The 18,628-nt window shown below is 41.2% G+C and overlaps 1 protein-coding gene across 2 annotated transcripts in view; it reads left to right on the top strand.

Moving 5' to 3' along the window:
* Positions 1-18,628, top strand: part of rassf7a (Ras association domain family member 7a) — a 36,775-nt gene that overhangs the window by 14,838 nt on the left and 3,309 nt on the right. For both annotated transcript variants that reach the window (XM_066669767.1, XM_066669768.1), the window contains exons 2-3: positions 14,080-14,261; positions 14,996-15,897. In XM_066669767.1, the coding sequence (XP_066525864.1) occupies positions 14,159-14,261; positions 14,996-15,897 (1,005 nt within the window). In that variant the 5' untranslated portion in view covers positions 14,080-14,158. The remainder of the gene's footprint in view (positions 1-14,079; positions 14,262-14,995; positions 15,898-18,628) is intronic.

Genomic DNA, 18,628 nt, shown 5'->3' with positions numbered 1-18,628 from the left:
ATGAAATGTCATGCATGTCCTTATTAAATCCTGGAATCTTTTAGATTTGTTCTCACCAGAAATGCAGAGGTTTAAGGGAAGTTTGTTGTAGAAAAGAGTGTGTTTTTATGTTTCTGGTCCCTTGACAGTAAACAGTCGTGACTTAACAGTCTCCCACAGTGATATGAATGGGGCAGGAAAGATAATGTCATAGATAATAGATAATGGATGACATGCAAGACTGAGGAGATGGAAAGAAAGTGAGAAAAGAAACAGAAAAGAGAAAGTGTGTGTGGTCGGATAGTAATCATTTAGCTCTTTTTTTTTTTTTAAATGGGCTTTTCTCACTAAGGCTTTGTTTATTTGCACTCCAACTCAAATCTCTTCTTGGTCTGCTAATGACCAGACTGGCATTGGGTTACTCGACTTCACAGGGCCAACATTTGCTAGTTTTCTTATGTAATCACAGGCTGTACAGCGTTATTGTAGTTCCGTTTTCTATTTATTCATGAGTAGACACTTACACTGTATTGAATTTCCTTTCATGTTATGCTTTGAATGTTTTACATCTTGATCTCCGTTTACCCTGTCATCCACTGATTACATACAACTGTAACTTGTCATTAGTCAACTGAATCCCGTTTTGACGTGCCTTTGGGCAGTCGCAAAGCTCCACCAACCTTCAACACAGATAAAGTCATGTCGGTTAGATTTTTTGACTCACCTGCTCCTGCAGTCCTCTGAGGGATAGCCAAGTTCTGCAGTGAGTCTGGGAGGCCTCAGGACTGAGTCTGTCCTGTGAATTGCCTGCTGGCTAGGGCCAGAAATGGTGCTTCAGCATTTGGCCTGTTACGCTGATGTGAGTTGTGTTTGACAGAGGTGATGTACAGGCTGCCTGCACGGTTCAGCCTGCTCTACCATTTCTGATGAAGAAACGCACATCTCAGCACACAGACATCCGTTAGAGATGAAGGCACATCGTGGCCTGCTGCTAAAGATCGATCCAGTTCTCACTCGTCCTCTCAAGGCATGCTTTGAGAGTGTTGAGAATGAAGGCTGTAAAAACCCAGGATTTCTTTCTAAAATAAATATAAAAAAGGGCTAGAGACTTTAATGTATAGATATATGTTTAATTAGTGCAATAGAAACTGCGGTTGCAATGATGGTAAAATCATAATTAGATTTTTCCCTACAAATAATTTAGCTCTAATTTTTACTTTTTTATTTTTTTTTAAAATCAAAACTACTAATAAACTTGAAAACAGTTGTAGATTCAGTGGTTCAAGTGGATAGTATGTCAAATGGATTCCTTTCTAAAAATTGACCCCTGATTGTTATTGCCACAGTTTTACCAAGGAAGTCTTCTGGACTGCGCAGCATTTCACTCTGAAACTGTTAGTATCTCAATCATTACGTGCAGAGCATTTTGAAATTAGCTGGAAAACCTTTTAAGATTGATTAAACAATGTTTTGAGCTATTTATCATTATTTGTGTTTTCATTTGTAAAGGGCAAAGCTCATTGATCCCAAAAATTGGCAGATTTCTAGGGGATCAATGAATGAAGTCAGTATTGAGTGATAAAGGAATCGGAGGGGGGGGGGGCAGGTTCATTTGAAACTTAAAATGCTGAAGAATCTATGTGCTTTTCCTCAGTTTCACCTGAGATAAAATATGCATAGCTACTTTTGTAATTATTTAGAGAATGTGTCTCTCCAGTTTTTTCTATCTCCCCTGGTCCTCTCTTTTTCTTTTCATCTCTCTCTCTCTCTCTCTCTCTCTCTCTCTCTCTCTCTGTGTTCTCATGTCTTGCCAGTCTCACTCAGTGACTCTCTGTGCATTCACACTCCATTGACAGATTTGGCACAGTGTGAAAAAACATGCACGAAAGTGAGAAAACTTTCCAGACAGTACAGCATAAACTCATTCAAGCTCTCAAGGTCAGTGTCCACTGCAGGTGATCGGTGAAAAACTTTACATTATTGAATAAAATCAACAGTTTGGGAACAACAGTCTCAGAAGGGCATGTGAAACTGGCCATCTGTCATAAGTGCTACTCACTGACCCAAACAGCTGGACCTGGAGCTGTTACCGCCTCTGCTGCTTCACTGCTTATTGGAGAGACACGTTTGGAGTGTAGGCAGAAAAAAATCTCCTTATTCTCTGTGAAGGCCTCTAGTGTACACAGCCCATGGGACAGGCCTTCCTTCACGAGCTGTTGTGAAGTGGGTTTGAAGATCGTTCATTGACTTATGTTGGTACAGGACATGCCTCTGAATAAAGAGAAGAAGACAGGTCTATGATTGTTTTGCACCGTGTCCCTGTTCAATAGGGAATCTGGTGTTCCTCAGAGGAAGAGGAGAGAAGTGTGTGTGTGTGTGTGTGTGCGTATGCTATGCATTCACCTGTGTGACAGCTGCTGTCTGCTAAACATACAGAAATAGGATAAAGAAGACTGTCACCCAACTATCCTCCATTGACTGTTTATTAGGCACACATGCACGCTTAAAAATGATGGTTCTTCAAAGGTTCTTTATTAAAGGAACTGGTTCTATATAAAACTATGAGCACTTGAAGAACCTTTGGCATGATTGATGTTCTTTGCATCATGAAGGGGTTCTTCAGATTGATGGAGAATGTGCTAGAGATGGTTCTATAGATCTCCTTTTGGAGAAGGCTTCTATTGTCAAGCGTGTTACAGTAGAGGAACCGTATTTTGTGCCATATAGAACCTTTTTTGAAAGGTGCCATATAGACCCATCTATAGCATATTCACCATCATTCTGACGAACACCTTCATGGTGCAAAGGACTCTTTTAATTATGAAAAAGGTTCTTCATTCAAGTCTTCAGGGTTCTATATAGAACCATTTTCCTTTTAAAAGAGCCATGTAGAACCATTGGTTTTAAATGTGTGCATTATACATACACTTACAGGACAATTTAGTTTATTTAGAAATGGGTGGCATGGTGCTGCAGCAGGTAGTGTTGCAGTCACACAGCTCCAGGGACCTGGAGGTTGTGGGTTTGAGTCCCGCTCCGGGTGACTGTCTGTGAGGAGTTTGGTGTGTTCTCAGGGTGCTCTGGTTTCCTCCCACAGTCCAAAAACACACGTTGGTAGGTGGATTGGTGACTCAAGTGTTCGTAGGTGTGAGTGAATGTTTGTGTCACCCTATGACGGACTAGCACACCCTCCAAGGTGTGTTTCTGGACAAGCAGTTAGAAAAAATACCTATTTAATGCAAACTCTTCATTTGTTAGGAGAAGTTGCTGAAGAGATTTGAAATAGGAGTGCAAATGCAGTGGTTTCTGATCCTGGCATTTTATAGGCTAAACCCCTCAACTAACCCTGCCACCTGTTTCTAGAGAAACTACAGTGGTTTTGAGGTGTTTAGAATCTTTACAATCTCTGATAACACAACAATTTCCTATTTCCAGGAGTACAATTACTACATTTAGTACAACTGCTCCGTTTACAATGGTTCATTGTTGTGTGTGTGTGTGTGTGTGTGTGTGTGTGTGTGTGTGGTAAAGCTATGGTGGTTCTTTGGTGTATCTCGGTGATAATATTTTTCGTTGTATTACCAGCGTGTCTGAGTACCTATTAATAACACCACACAATCAGCCCACATGCACACAAAAGCGGAAAGGACATCATCACTTGAAAAACACTCACCTTGTCAAGGACTTGCGATTATCATTAATGCAGATCTGTGGCACAGAGGCAGATTGCATCAGTGGGGACAGAGACTTTCTTTGAGTATGACGGCGTAAGCAACACCCGTTACATTCCTTGCCAGAGACAGGCAGCATGACATAGGAACTAGATAAGGGTGGTAGACTCAGTTTCACTTTTGTATAACCTTAGCGCACTTAACTGAAACAGCTGTGATTTGTCAGGTGCTATACCTGTTATTTGTCAAAACGCTCTATAGTTGTATCTGAAAATGCCATATTTCCATGTAGTGGGTGGACTCACACACAGTAAGGATTCTGAACCTTGTTCTGCTGTGGAGAAGGTGCTCAAATCCATGTGAAAAAATGCTTATTTTTGGCTTTTGTAATAAACAAGTAAATCTCTCATCCTCTGTAAGCTCTCATCCTCTGTTAGATCTCATTTTCAGCTTGAGCCAGCCTGCGTGTCTGGTGGTAATTATATCTACAAAGTCACATCTCCTAGGAGCTTTTAGAAAGCTTGAATTTGATCCCTCTTGTTTTTTCTCACCCCTGATCCTGACTTCTTCAGGCTCATCTCAGAACTCTTGGTAGTTCTCTGATCATCTCTGGGAGCTATCTGTGGTCTCTTTGGGCAGAGACGTCTTGGCTGTGACGAATCAGTCTCCTGCTGTGTTCTGGCCACTGTAAACTTTACACACCCACGAATATTCTATAAGACAAGTCTGGGACCCAGAGTAAATATATGACCTTTTGGTTAGGTGCATCACGGTCACAAATTAGAGTCATAAATCCTAAACTGGCGCCTCTTCTCCTCCATGCTCTGACTAATCATTTAGAAAACCTCTTTTAATGAGAGTGAGTACACTGTAGCTATAGATTGGTTAGGTGCCCACTGATGTTACCGACTGTGCCTCATGCACAACCATTCTGCACTTGTAGGAACTTGAACTTATAGCTGCATCGCAGCCAAGCCTGCAGAGGCTCCACCAACGAAAACAATGGTGTATGGATGCTGTTTTTATAGTACATAGGAGCAAGAAAGTTTTTCCATCAGGGTTTCAGTTCTGTTGCATGTTTCGTTACCACTGTGTAGAATAGAACAGGCCGGGGGACGTTTGGAATGCACACATGTCTCAGAGCTCCCACTCTTGGAATGTGTTGTTTTGCAACAGACATTCCTTTGGGTGTTTGTGCACGAATCCGCAGGAGATCTTCTGCCCTACACATCCAACCCTCAGTGACCGAGTGAGTCACCTGAAACCATACATTCCACATGCAGTCTTCCACCTGACCCTGTGTTAGGGATGTTTTTTTTCCTACCTGATCAGTGAACATACAGAGGCCTGTAGACAATCATCAACCCCCTTATCAAAAACCTCTACATTACAGCGCCACCTTGTTAATGTCTTTTCAAAGGAGAATGCACAGTTTGTTGGATGTTCTCTGGCTCCTTATTAGTGACCCAGGCTTATTTGGACAGTTTTGGATGTCTGTCTAATCTCAACATAGCTGTTTTTATTTTTCAGCAACTGACCAGTGATAAATGTGGTTGGCTAAATTTGCTTGACAATTTAAATCTGAAATTTTACAGTCAATGTAGCTGACCTCTAGGAATGGACAGTATTAACTTTTTATATACCATCATACTGTCTCAAGATATTAACATGGTATGTGGTATTATGGGGCGATGGGGTGGGGAGCGTGTGGGTTATGGGTGATGATAAACTATAAGTGAGCTAACAGGCTATCTGTGAACACAAAGTTTTGCATTGACTGGATATTACCTGAACTTGAAGCTAAACTCGCAACTTTTTTGGTTTGTTTTTGATTTTGTTTTTTTTCCACTGCTCATTTTCAGAGCATGACATCACCAGTCTGTAATCTCCCATGGCAACCAACTACCTGTGGCTCTGATGACACATTACAGAAATCTTACAAACCAGACACATCATAATTTTAAAATACCACCACCATCCACATTTTTAAATACCACAGCGTATGATATTACTGTTCTATTGCCCCACCCTGGTGGACTAGCCCCACCCTAGTGAAGATGTTTAGTGATGTTTTTTTCCTTCTGTTCTAAGCCATAAAATCGGCTTAGGAAAAAGTTCATCCTCTCACATCATAATAATAAATTCTTTGTGATCTACTCATTTTTTTCTATAGTCTCTAATTGTAGATGCGCCTGTCCTGTCTTAGGTTGCATCGCATATGGACCAGTGCCTCAGGCCTCTTGTGTAGCTGGCATTCTTCCTCTGTTTCACCTCAAGCTTCGATATTCATCATTTAGACAAATTTGGAGCAGAGAGCAACATTATACAAAAGTAAAGAGGAAAACATTTCTAAATTATTTAGAACAGCAGGCGTGGAGGGAAAAAAAAAAGCTTAAATAACTAATGAACCAAGTCTATTGCTGTTCTCTCTCTCTCTCTTGCTCTTTCACTCTATCTCACACTCTTCTCTATTTCCACCATGTTAACAGTGTTCATGCTGAATGAAAACAGATTCCAGGAATAGTGTGTGCGTGTCAGACTGGGAGCGGATGCATTCACCGAATAAAACAAGCGCAGTCATTTAGTAATGAAAATAAACAGGTACATCGACTTTCATTTGCTGCACAGAGGAAATCCTATAAATTGTTCTGACAAAGCAAGTGATGTTCTATGGCCAGCTGAGAGTTAATATCATTTCACATATAATGTGTTCTGGCCTTTCCCACCCTCAGGCACTTTTGGTAGGTTTTATTTAACACCTAGTCCTAACTGCTTTTCTGGTAGCCCTTCTGTGTAGCACCTCAGGATCTGACTGTGATGTTCTGATGTACGAAAGGTGAAATCCTGGCTCTCCCACAGTGGGTTTAGCAAGAAACAGAACTCCCCCAGTGCTCTGAGACTGAGCTCACTTGGCCAAATTGAGCACAGCCAATGAGCAGTAATGGTCTTCTTGCATGGCTGCTGCAATGTAGGCCAGAGACATAGGCTGTCATTCTGTAGCAGTAAAAGGTGCACTGAGTCAGAAACCCAGGGTGCAATTTCCAGCAGGACACCCACCAAGAATTCTTCTCAAACAGAAGCATCAATTACTGCATCTTTGTGTGTCTGAGTGCGTTCACGGTTTATTGTTCCCTGGAGCCAGTGCAGGGAATTTTACCCAGTCTGAGGAAGCAGTTGAGGAAAAGCTTGAAAATGGTTAAGTGAGGCCTGAGAGTTTGGTCCTGTCAGAACTGATCAGCTTGGATTTTTACAATGACTAATAATCTCATCACATTCTGAGACAAAATGCGAAATTATAGAGGATACATGGACATTTCATATTAGTTGTGCATATCAAGTAAGAATAAACTGTCTTTCGTTTTCCCTCAGCTCACTTTTACAAATTTAAGCCATTGTTTTATACGGGTACACTGAAGATTTGCAATGACCCAGATTTAGAAATATGCAGCTTTCTCTCGCTCTCCCTCTCTCTCATTAGCTAATGTGTTTGTTATTAGTTGTACAGAGGCAGAAATATGTTGATTGGATGATCGCATGTGTCTGGGGTTTGTTATGAAAATGATATTTGCCAAGTGAATGTGCTGTGAAATGCATTATGCATTCAGTGTTATTTATTTATTTATTTATTTTGTGACTTAAAAGCAGCCAAGCAATGGTTTCTCCCAATTAACAAGCCTTATGCTTTTGCATCACAGGAGTAGGGACATTATGCACGCACATCTGGCTCCAAAGCACAAATGGGGCCTGCTGCTGTGCTCAACAGGAAACGACAAAAGAGTGACACACACCATTACTGACTTGATTTAGCTTGTGTCTGCAATTGATTCTGTTGAGTGCAAGGACATTATGGGGCAATATTTTTTTTTCATACAAGTTATAAATCGAGATGATTCTGGCAGTCTGCTGGGTTTGTGAAAGCAAGTTGTAACAATTGATGTCGGACTGCATCTAGTACAAAGAAAACACATCTGAGGTTGCAACAATATGACTCCAACTTAGAGCTTAGTATGTGTTTAGGAAAATTAAGAAAGCATTGGCATGCTTTAACTGGCTGTGCTGGACTGTATCTGCCCAGTCCCTTTTAGCCTCAAAGGAAATCATGGGACACGTCAGAGGAAATGCATCCGATTTAGCTGCAACATGGGTAATCATTCAGCGGGAGACTATAAGGGAGCAGTAATAATGAGCTTACTCATAATTTGCTTCAGGGGCATGTTCAGGACACGTTTGTCAAGGCCTGATAATGATCGAGACACAGGATGCACAAGGATATACTGTTGGCTTGAAGTTCTAGCTGCACAGCTGTTCTGTTGAATGGTTTTTAGAAGGAGGGGGTGTTGTAGAAGGGCCCAGATGCTAGCTGCTATGAAATTACAACTGCGAACTTGGAAGACTTTCATGTATGGCTATATATTGAGGCCTAACTGATATAACATATGATAAATACTGCTGTTCAATACTAGCAATGCAAGATTATTTGCCAATATTTCACCAATAATGTGCGAGATCCTGATGATGGGCCATGATCTAATACACATGAGCATCTCAGAAACAAACACACTGTTTAACGGTATGACGGTAATACAGACTGAACTGACGAAACTCGGTTCATGACCTTAGAAGTACAAAAACATACAAACTATATCCAAACTTGGTCTTTAGCGTCAGAATAGACTTGACATATGAGGAGAATGATTGTAAGAGAAAAAAACATTGGAGGTGATACAAAGTGCCCTCAGGGCTGCACTAAATTAATTAAGTCTTGTTTTGTTTAATTGAGTTTAAGGAATTTTATAATTGAGAACTGTCAGTCATGTCTGTCAATAAAGTACTCGTTAGCCGAAACTACTGGAGTATAAAATTTAAACACAAAATATACTTTAAAAATTACACGGATATTGTCATTTATCAGAACTTTTTATTCCCCTTTATATCTTATGTGTTTTTTTACTCTACATACATACGTTTGTGTTAATATTTATATTAAGATGTAATATTATCTCTATGTATCTTATGTTCATCATCATTTTTTCTGCTTAATCCGTTTCAGGGTCGTGGATGTATGTACCTTAATTTCTATCTTACATTGATTTCCTTTTTCCATGGAAGTGAGCATTTCACTGCTAGTCGTACCGTGAATGTGACAAATAAACAATGATTTTGTTTGATTTGGTACCTTTCAGTCATTTACGGAATCAAAAATGGGTCAAGAAGATTATGTACCTTTTGTAAAACAGTATTCACAAATGTGCTGAGATTAAGCAACTACGTTTGATGCTTGTAAAATGATATTCACAAAATTTTGTACACAAGTTTTTAGGTGTACATATTTGCTTCAACTAGGGCGACCAGATCTGAGATGATGAAAAAGAGGACACGTCTCGGCATGAGCTTTGCCTGACGTAAACAAGGACTACTGACGTGCAGACTGACCAATTAAATGTTTACAGAGAAGGTTATCGACCAATAACGGTAGCACCGGGTAAAAGAGGATGTCTGGTCACCCTACTTAAACACAGCTGCAATTTTCTGTGTCTTTGTGCAATCTTTTTTTTTTTCTTAATATTTTTTTAAAATGTTACTTGTTGTCTTACTTTTTCTAGACTGAGCAAGTTTTGCGGGGAAAGATGTGAAAGGAGTAACTGATAGTGTAGACTAGTGAAGAGTAATAGAGGCGAACTCTCCTTGCTTGGTAAAAACCCCACCAGCCTGCGCTATTACACCAGAGAGGCATTGCCAGTGGGGGCTTACTCAAGCCTTAGTCAGCAAGTGAGTCAGAAAGGAAGCCGCATTGGTGTTCTGAAAACATTTCACGGGAAGATGTTTGTTGATACAGTCGTGTTTATGTTCAGTGTCCAAAGAGATCTGAAAATAAGATCTCCCTATTTTAAGGTTATTAAGCCTCTTTAGAAAGGAGTTAGGAAGGTATCCTGTGGATAAGTGTTGGATGATAAGTATCAGGTGTATAAAACATCGTGGTGTTGTGGTCAGTTATGTCTCACTGCTATGTGTTTCTCACAAACAAGGCCATTATCTCACCCTCGTGTTGTCTCAGGCAGTAGGAGCAGGTGGAGCCAGATAGATAGGGAATCAGCTTTGTGTTTGGCCTCTGGCCAGAGGAATTGCTCATATTAGATCAGGTGCAAAGTTTGCTGAGATCAGTTTTGCATTAGCTTGTGGTGAAGGGATTTTTCATGGCTGTAATAATAAAGCTTAGTACTTTTTTTTTTTCGAAAAAGCCAGCTGCCCTCTGAATGTTTCAGGACAAATGCACCATTAGACCTTTTTAAATCCAAACCTTTGGAATTGTCTTAGTCTCTGCTGATTTTAAAGTTTATAATTAACACTACTGGGTTAAGTACACAATTGCACATTCACTGTCCATTTTATCAATTCCACTTATCACAGAGATTAAGTTTTTACCCTGTTTTTTCCATTGGTCAATGCCCCAACAGCACACCAACAGTTGGTATGATTTGGGTGGTGGGTCATTCTCGGTGCTGCAGTTACATTGATGTCATGTTAGTGTGTGTTGCGCTGGTATGAGTGGATCAGACACAGCAGTTCTGCTTGAGTTATTAAACACTATGTCCACTCACTGTCCACTCTGTTAGACACACCTATCTCTTTGGTCCACCTTGTGGATGTAAAATCAGAGACAGTAGCCCATCTATTGCAGGTTGTGTTATTTGTCTATCAGTGGATACAGGACGCTGCTGGCTGGATATTTTTTTTTGGTTCAGTCCAGCAGTGAAACTGAGGGCTTTAAAAACTCCAGCAGCACTGCTGTGTCTGATCCTCTGACACTAGCACAACATACAATAACTTACTAAAGCAATGGCAGTGTCGGTTCACACTGAGAATACGGTCCATTTTTAAATCTTCATGCTGAAAAAGGAAGTGTGTATTTCAAATTCTTATTCCGAAAATAGCTGTGGTTTTACTGTATATGTATTTTGAAAAATCTTGAGCATTTCAATTGCTACCACAATTTTATATATATATAGTTTTCCTTACTTGGTTTCCAGAGTTTCTCTCTGCTATAACTCCATGACTGTAAAAATCACAATCTTCTGCTGAAATAATTGCTCACTAAAAGTTTCCTGTGAGGAGACATGAGAAAGCTGAAAAATCAGTACAGGGCCACACCCCACTAAACATTTTCAGCCTTACAATAAAACTCTGCTCCTGTAAATGTATGCTCTTCCCCCAGGGTTGTCTCTGAAGCTGCAGTCAGATGATGAGAGAGAAGAACATGATCATTGCCATAATCATAGCTTCAGGGTAGTCTGAGGGAGGGGAGAGTCGAGTTGGGCAACTCTGGGATGGATCTGCCTGAATTTCTGATTCTGTGGGCAGGAACATGTGGGAGTGATCAGGCTAGAGTGAGAAGATGAGCCTCACCCTAAAGATCAAAGAGAGAGTTCACCATCCACCCAGACTCTTCCTCAGACACAGCTCAGGTCAATGTCATGCATGGAGCGCTCGAGAGACTGAATGCATAATAGAATGTGAGAACACTAGCTGACTGAGCTGGGGCTTTTTTTGTACCAGGTTGGTCAGCATGTGTATTCTTTAATGTTGTAAAGTCATACATGCTGAATTTTCATCACAGACTCAAAATGCTTCTCAGCTTATTGGATAGCGCTAACTTGCTTTGGACAGGCCAGGCTTTGGGCTTATGTTATCTGGCTTTTTGAAAATCCTCTTTTCTGTTTCTTTTTCCAGTTCATTTAAGTGTTGTCCCTCCTATAATGTACCCTTAGGGTTTTAACAATCCTGTGAAGGATCTTTAAACACCTTAGACATCTGGTTACTCTGAACTACCTCTGTGATCAGTTCTGACCCTGTACCAATGTATCTAGAATGAAGCATCTTAGTGATTTACTTCTGCAGTTCTGGGAAAGGTGGAAAAACCTTTTTTATTTTTTTTTTGAAGTGGATATATTACAGTAGGACAAATAATAAGCTAGTGGTCTTGGAACCACTGTCTTGTAGCCAGTGTCTAAAACATTAAAGCTGACCCCTGTAGCACCTGTTGACTTAACCCTGCTCTATGTTATGATCGGGTTCAGTGACTGGTAGCCGTGGTAACCCTCAGCCTGTGCTGGGATGTGTACCCTGGGGCCCTGGCCTTGATTTAGCGTGTAAGCCTGTCAGAGCACTGCAAACAAAAGAAGATTTGTTTTAGTCTCTCCCCCTCACACTGGCCTGAAAGGTAGCATTCCTCTGCTGGCTTATAGCTGAGGATTGCGGGAAGATTTTAGGGATGGACCACCTCTGCTTTTCTCTGGTGTCATTCCAATTTAGAGATAAAAAAGGTTCATTGAAAGCTAGCTGTCCACATATTCACGATGACTGCAGTGTTCAAAAACCTGCCCACAGCTTTTTTTTTTTCCCTCAGAACACAATGACACAACAACCTGCATCTAAAAATACTTGTGATGAGAGAAACATTTGAAAGCAGTTTGATCAAATTAAAGCACTTGCATTTGTGGCTGCTACTGATAATGTTTGCCTGCTGTTTCTGTGCCAAGTACTGAGTGAAACACTGTGAAAGTAAAGATGAAAGTCTTAGTGCGTGTCTTTAATTACATGTGTAGCTTAAAGTATATGTTGTATAGCTCACTTGTATTTCCAGTTATATATATCTCTAGTTTATTACCTTTTTGTATTTCTGTATATATTTATATTTAATTTAAGTTCATTTAATTTTATATTTAATTTTAATTATGCAAATAGGGCGGCGCAGTGGCGCAGCAGGTAGTGTTAGTGTCGCAGTCACACAGCTCCAGGGACCTGGAGGTTGTGGGTTCGATTCCCACTCCGGGTGACTGTCTGTGAGGAGTTGGTGTGTTCTCCCCGTGTCCGCGTGGGTTTCCTCCGGGTGCTTTCCTCCTCCCACAGTCCAAAATCACACGTTGGTAGGTGTATTGGTGACTCAAGAAGTGTCCGTGAGTGTGTGTGTGTGTTGCCCTGTGAAGGACTGGCGCCCCCTCCAGGGTGTATTCCTGCCTGGGAAGGCTTCTGGGAAGGCTCTGGACCCACCGTGACCCTGAACTGGATAAGCGGTTACAGATAATGAATGAATGAATAATTGTGCAAATATCTCATTGTGTTAATGAAAGATTAGCAAAGTAAGATTTTCATTGTACAGTGTAAATGCCTATTTACTGTTGAATCTCTTGAATCTTGAAAGAGGAAACAGATAAAGCTGATGGGGCCGATGCTATGTGATAACCTGAAACTTAGTTTAGCCTATTACCAGTCCAAATATGATCCCTTTTATCCAGAGTGATCATTTCAGAGAGGGTTCTCTGGGCTGACTTTGTAGATGACTCTGTGATTGGTCAGAGTGTCCTGTGAGGTTTGTTATCACTGCACTGACCAGCTCAGAAGTAAAGTCACCGCATTCCATTGGGCACCTCCTCTTTTAAAACTCACCCTGAACCCTTTCTCCCCTCGTACGTGATAAACGTGATGTATGACGTATTTAGGAGGAGCTGTTTTAGGGTCATATTTCATTTTAAAATCGGTAAAGTGCACAGAGCCAGCATCCATTAAAACACTCTCACACTAATCTCCTGCTTGGGGTCTCATATGTTACCTTCTGCATTGTCAACCTCTCTGATATTACACCCCACTAAAATCTGCTCAGTTGGTTCCAAATGGGAATGTTTAAAGTAGACACACACACACACACACACACACACAAACACACACACACACTCCCACTGCAACTCCATTCTGCTTGTCTGTTCCCTTAAGCACTAATCTGCCGTAACTCTTTTGAAGAGAGCCAGTGGTGCATTTAATTGGAACAGAGGTACGCCTTTGAGCCGTGGACTACCTTTTGCTAATGATAACTTTAGAAATTTGCTTACCCACTGGAATTCATGTTCATCATCACACAAACTCAGAATTCAGGCAATTTTGTTTTTATTCCAGGTAAGCAGTGGAAAGACTGTGGGAGTTGGTAGGAAGATGAGAAATTCCCTGAATGGACTCCACAATTTGATCCCTCTGTGATCACCAATTATTTGGGGTCAATACACAACCAGAAAGATCAATATCCCTTTTTTTTTCTTTTTTTCTCCATATTCTATATTTTAGTCATCAATTTTCCCAGATGCGGAAATATAAAACAAATTAATGATTGCTTCAGGTGGGAGTTAAATAAAAAGTAGTGTGGCCTCTGACTCCTGCCTGCTCTATGATGCTGTATTTATCCTCATTGTTCAGCATGTGGACACTAAATCAATTTGGTTAATCATAATCATTTCAAATGACCAACCCTGTCCTTATAATCCTGTTATAAGACATCATTTGTGTAGTTCATCAGAACCATGTTCTCTTTCCTGTTCCTTTTGCCAGTGTCATTGACTGTTCTGTTCCAGTTTCCTAATGAGTTCTGTCTGCTTCTCTCCAGAACCTGCATCAGGTCATGCAGTGCTGATCGGGTCTAATCTGTGCTGATCCCGGCTGAGCTGAGGCACAGCGCGTAGCTGATGGAGCTCAAAGTGTGGGTGGATGGTGTGGTGCGAGTGGTGTGTGGCCTGTCCGAGGAGACATCCTGTCAGGATGTGGTCATCGCTCTTGCTCAGGCCATAGGCAAGTTTGATTGTCTTACAGTGTATGTCTCTGGATTGTTTTTATTTTAAGCCTAGTACAGCATTTAAAAGGATTTTCGGTGAGGGATCTTTGTATGACCATGTCATTTAATCTGGGAACAGGCTTGGGTGTCCAGGAAATGGCTGTTCTTTCTATAGATCTGAAACTAGATCCGCGATCTGCTATGCTGGAGTAGTTATTTACTAGAATGAGCCTTCTTCGTATTATGAAAGACCCCTTATACTGACATCTAGTGTCGTGGATGTGTCAGAATCTTGTTCATTTAGGGACTACATCTAGCATTCATCTCTTTTTCTTCAGATTTAAGATTTTATTAAATGTGCCAGTAACATAATCCATGTTTACAAATTACAACAGAGCTGTAATGTAGAAACGCTAATTAAAAATGACAAGCATTGCTAGTCCTCATGGAGTTGGTGGAACATGGTTATGGTCTAGGGTTTTTTTTGTTAATTATATCCCAGAGGATTGTCTGGGGTTTGTGAAGTTTGGACATCCCTGGCACAATGATGTTCTCTTGATTTTCTAAGTGGAAGCAAGTGCTTATACATGGGACAAACCTGAAATATGGCAATTTAGTTGTTTATGTCTTCCCTTAGAGGATCAACCAGACATGTAATGCCCAGATGTGCAGATGATGGTAATATTAAATTAGTGGACAATTCTCCAAAGGAGTCACACACATTCATGCCTATTCTGTTTGTTTGTTCCAGGCCAGACGGGCCGTTATGTCCTTATCCAGAGATTGAGGGACACGGAACGGCAGCTTCTGGCCACTGAGCGTCCTTTAGAGTCTCTGGCCAAGCTTGGGCAGCACGGTAACGAGGTGCAGTTCTACCTGCGCCGTACCGGCCCCAGCAGCAGTAGCAGCAGCAGCAGTGATGGTCAGGAGCAGCATTGTTCTCTGCCTCTCCACAAGCATCCAGAGCCAGATCCCGTAAAAAAAGCAGCGCCCAAAAAATCCCTCACCTTCAACCTAGGCCCTTCTAGCTCACCACGTGCCAAAACCAAGCAGTCTCGCAAGAGTCTAGGTCACAGAGGCTCTCCTGAGCCAAGAGCCTCTCCGTCTCCCTCTCCAGTGCCTCACACAGGCTACCTGCCCGGCCCATCCAAAGAGGAGGTTTTCCGGCATGTCCTCCAGCAGCAAGAGCGACTGCATGCTCTTGAAGCCCAGCTGGAAATGCTGGAGCAAGAGACTCAGGTATGGGAACAGCATCCCAGATCAGAAATACGGTTCCAGGAGGACACGGAATGCCTAGAGGACACATTGAAGAGGAACCAAGCCGAACTGGCCCATGAGGAGCTCTGGGAAGAGCAGCTGAGAGCTGAAACTGAGCGAGAGAAAGCCATGAGACGGCGACTAAGCGAACTCCACACAAAGCTGGAGGAGTGCGGCCGCAGGCTCCATGAATTCACCGCTCGCTCCTCACAGCTGGAACTGGACATTCAGAACGAGAGGCTGCAGGCAGAGAATCCGCCCGGACAGACGGGGCCAGGCGACTCCATAGGCGTGGTCAAAGTGGAGCTGCAGAGTCAGAAGGAACAAGGGGAGGAGCTGGAGGTGGAGCTTGTGGAGACGGAAAAAGCTCTAGGGAGGGCGGAGATTATACTGCAGGTAAGCGACTGTTTAATGTTTCCCTAGGTGTGGTCCAGGAAAGAATTTTGTAACTGATAATATTCTTTTCATACAGGTAATGCAACTTCTCACCCTTTCTTTTCATCAAATTAGTGCTTATGTCTTTATGACACACAGAATGGGAATGCTATGTAAAATAACTCTGCCTTCCCCCATAACGATTATTAACTTAATTGACATCTACATCAGATTGTCATTGTTATGATTGTAAATAGCTATGATGATTATAATAACACTGACAGGACGTAGGACACTCTCACTAGATGCTCCAGTATAATCTCATTATCAATGCCATCCGCGATTTTCAGTATGTTGAACCATCTAAACACTGAAACATGAAATGTGATATATTCCTCAGTGCCATGTTCAAGCCAGTTAAGTAATCCCCTGAGGCAGCAGAAATGGATTTTTATCTCATCATTTCCCACAAGTACAGAAGGCCTGAGAGGGACCAGAATGTTAATTATCATGTTTTCTTAAACACCATCCCTTGTCTTATTGTGTCTGGCATGTTGACTGTCGTTAGTCTTGACTTGTCTTCCTGCAGTAATTGGCTTGTGTTATTTCAATAGATCATAGACTGCAGGTGTTAAAACACACCCTCAGAGCACAAATGCCTGGATTACTGTGAACAGAGCTACAAGGCATGAAAATATATGTTGTGGTAGTTAGATGTTAGGAGGCATGATGCCCTCTTGTGGTGTGTACTGGGAGCCCATTAGGGCTGAATTTCAGGGGGAGATGGAGATGGCTTTGTTTACGTTAATAATAAAAATTATACTAATAAAAGTTTGTAAATGTTCCGTTAAGTTTTTAATTGATTATTTAGCATGGTTAAAAGCACATTAACCCTTTAAATGCCGATACACATTAAATAATAATACAATACGACAGATTTTTTTGAAAATCACACATTGACTTTAACTAAAAATCTAAATGTTGTTAATTTATACATTTTGGATCGTATAATTTCTGACTGCATCATATTTGGGCATTTACCAATATATTTATTTTTAATTGGTCTTTCATTTAGTTCACTGCAACAGTTAAAACAGTTCTTCTGACATTTTTTATTTTTCTAAATTTTGATTAATTTCAATTAAACAATCGATATCAAATGTTTGTCTCTGTTCTTCAGAAGTTATCAGGAAAACATGACATTGAGCTGATGAGAAACACTGCCCCAGAGTTCCTTGACCTTGTACTCTGTTCTTCATTCTGGCCTTTTTACATTTCATGTACTGGTGGTAATAAAAACACCAAAACCACATGTTGATCTGCACAATCATGTTTCCATATTTGGAGGAACTGCAGCCGTTTCTGTTACTGTCTGAACCTTGGCTTGAGGTATGAGGTCATTCAACTGACCTCCTATACTCATCTGTATCGTCATCTTCTTCCTCTGAATCTGTCTCACAAAAGCTGTCGACATGTGACCCAACAAAGTTTGCACACAAAGGCTTTTGGAAAATTATAAAAATATTTTTGTTTCATGAAAATACTTTGTAGCAACAAGGAGGATTTGGTAAATGCATAGAAATACTTCCACTTCATTCACAGTTCAGTAGAGAACTCAGAACACTCGCTCCAAAAGGATGGAAGGTTGTTTCTGCATTTCTTTTTATTAGATGATGAAAGAACCACCTACAAAGATCATGTATCATATTTGATACGTTTTGGCTTTATGGTCTCAAATGTCTGGGTAGGTAGGTTAGCCCTCCTTTCTCAGGGACTCAGAACCATGCTCATCAACCATGCATGGGCATCTGTCAGGTAACACAAAAGAACTGAGCAGTTAGTGTTCTCCTCCAAGTATGTTTAGCTGTTTAGTGGCAGGTGGTGGCTGGATTCACACATCTTGGAGCAAGCATGCAGTGGCCTTCAACTTCCCAGCTTGATTATGTTGTGCGTAGGTACAACTACAAGTAGGTAATGGATGAATCAGGAAAACAACTAATTTGGTAAGAAAATTGAGTAAAATAAATCATCAGAACACTCGTCAGACTGCAATTAGTACTCTTAGACAGTAATGTCAGTGTTAATTGCAGGATCTCAGAGGACCACTAAACTCCATGATGGCTGTAAGCTTAGGAAAGGGGGCTTGTTCTGATCTGCCTTTCATGGCGGTCTCAGAATTAACAGGCTGTTGTATTCAGATTAAACTCGATTCTGTTATATTTATAGAGTTTGAAACAAGTGCTGTCAAAAAGCAGTTTTATAGGACTCCAGGTCCTACGTCCTAGACTCGAGTGAAGGCAGCACTGACAAGGAAAAGCTCCCTGAGAGTAAGAGGAAGAAACCAACACTCAGAATGGGAACCTATCCTCCTCTGGCCAGAGGAATTATTAATTCAAACAATAAATTAGCAGTGTGTAAACACAGGCTAAGGGCTTTGTTAATAATTAGTCTGAAGTAGGTAAAGCATGAATAGTTCTAATTTAGGCCCAGTTTCATTGGTCTGTTGGTCACTTGGAGGTGAGAAACTCAAGAGCTCCATGAGGCATGAACATGTTCTAGGGGATGTGTTGGTGCTATCTCGTGGTCAGAGCTGGAATGGACGACAGACAGACAAGAACATCCCTCTCAGACAATCTTTCCTCAGCTTAGGGTCAGATTGGATGGGCAGTTGTTCCACTCTCCAGAGAAACGTATAGATAGATAGGTCTGATATTTCTCCATGAATCCTTAGAATGGTACCATTTTATATGAA

Source organism: Hoplias malabaricus, chromosome 4 (assembly GCF_029633855.1).
Source record: "Hoplias malabaricus isolate fHopMal1 chromosome 4, fHopMal1.hap1, whole genome shotgun sequence".
In the NCBI taxonomy this organism is placed as follows: domain Eukaryota; kingdom Metazoa; phylum Chordata; class Actinopteri; order Characiformes; family Erythrinidae; genus Hoplias; species Hoplias malabaricus.
Note: the sequence above shows the minus strand (reverse complement) of the source record. Positions and strands in the feature narration are given on the sequence as shown.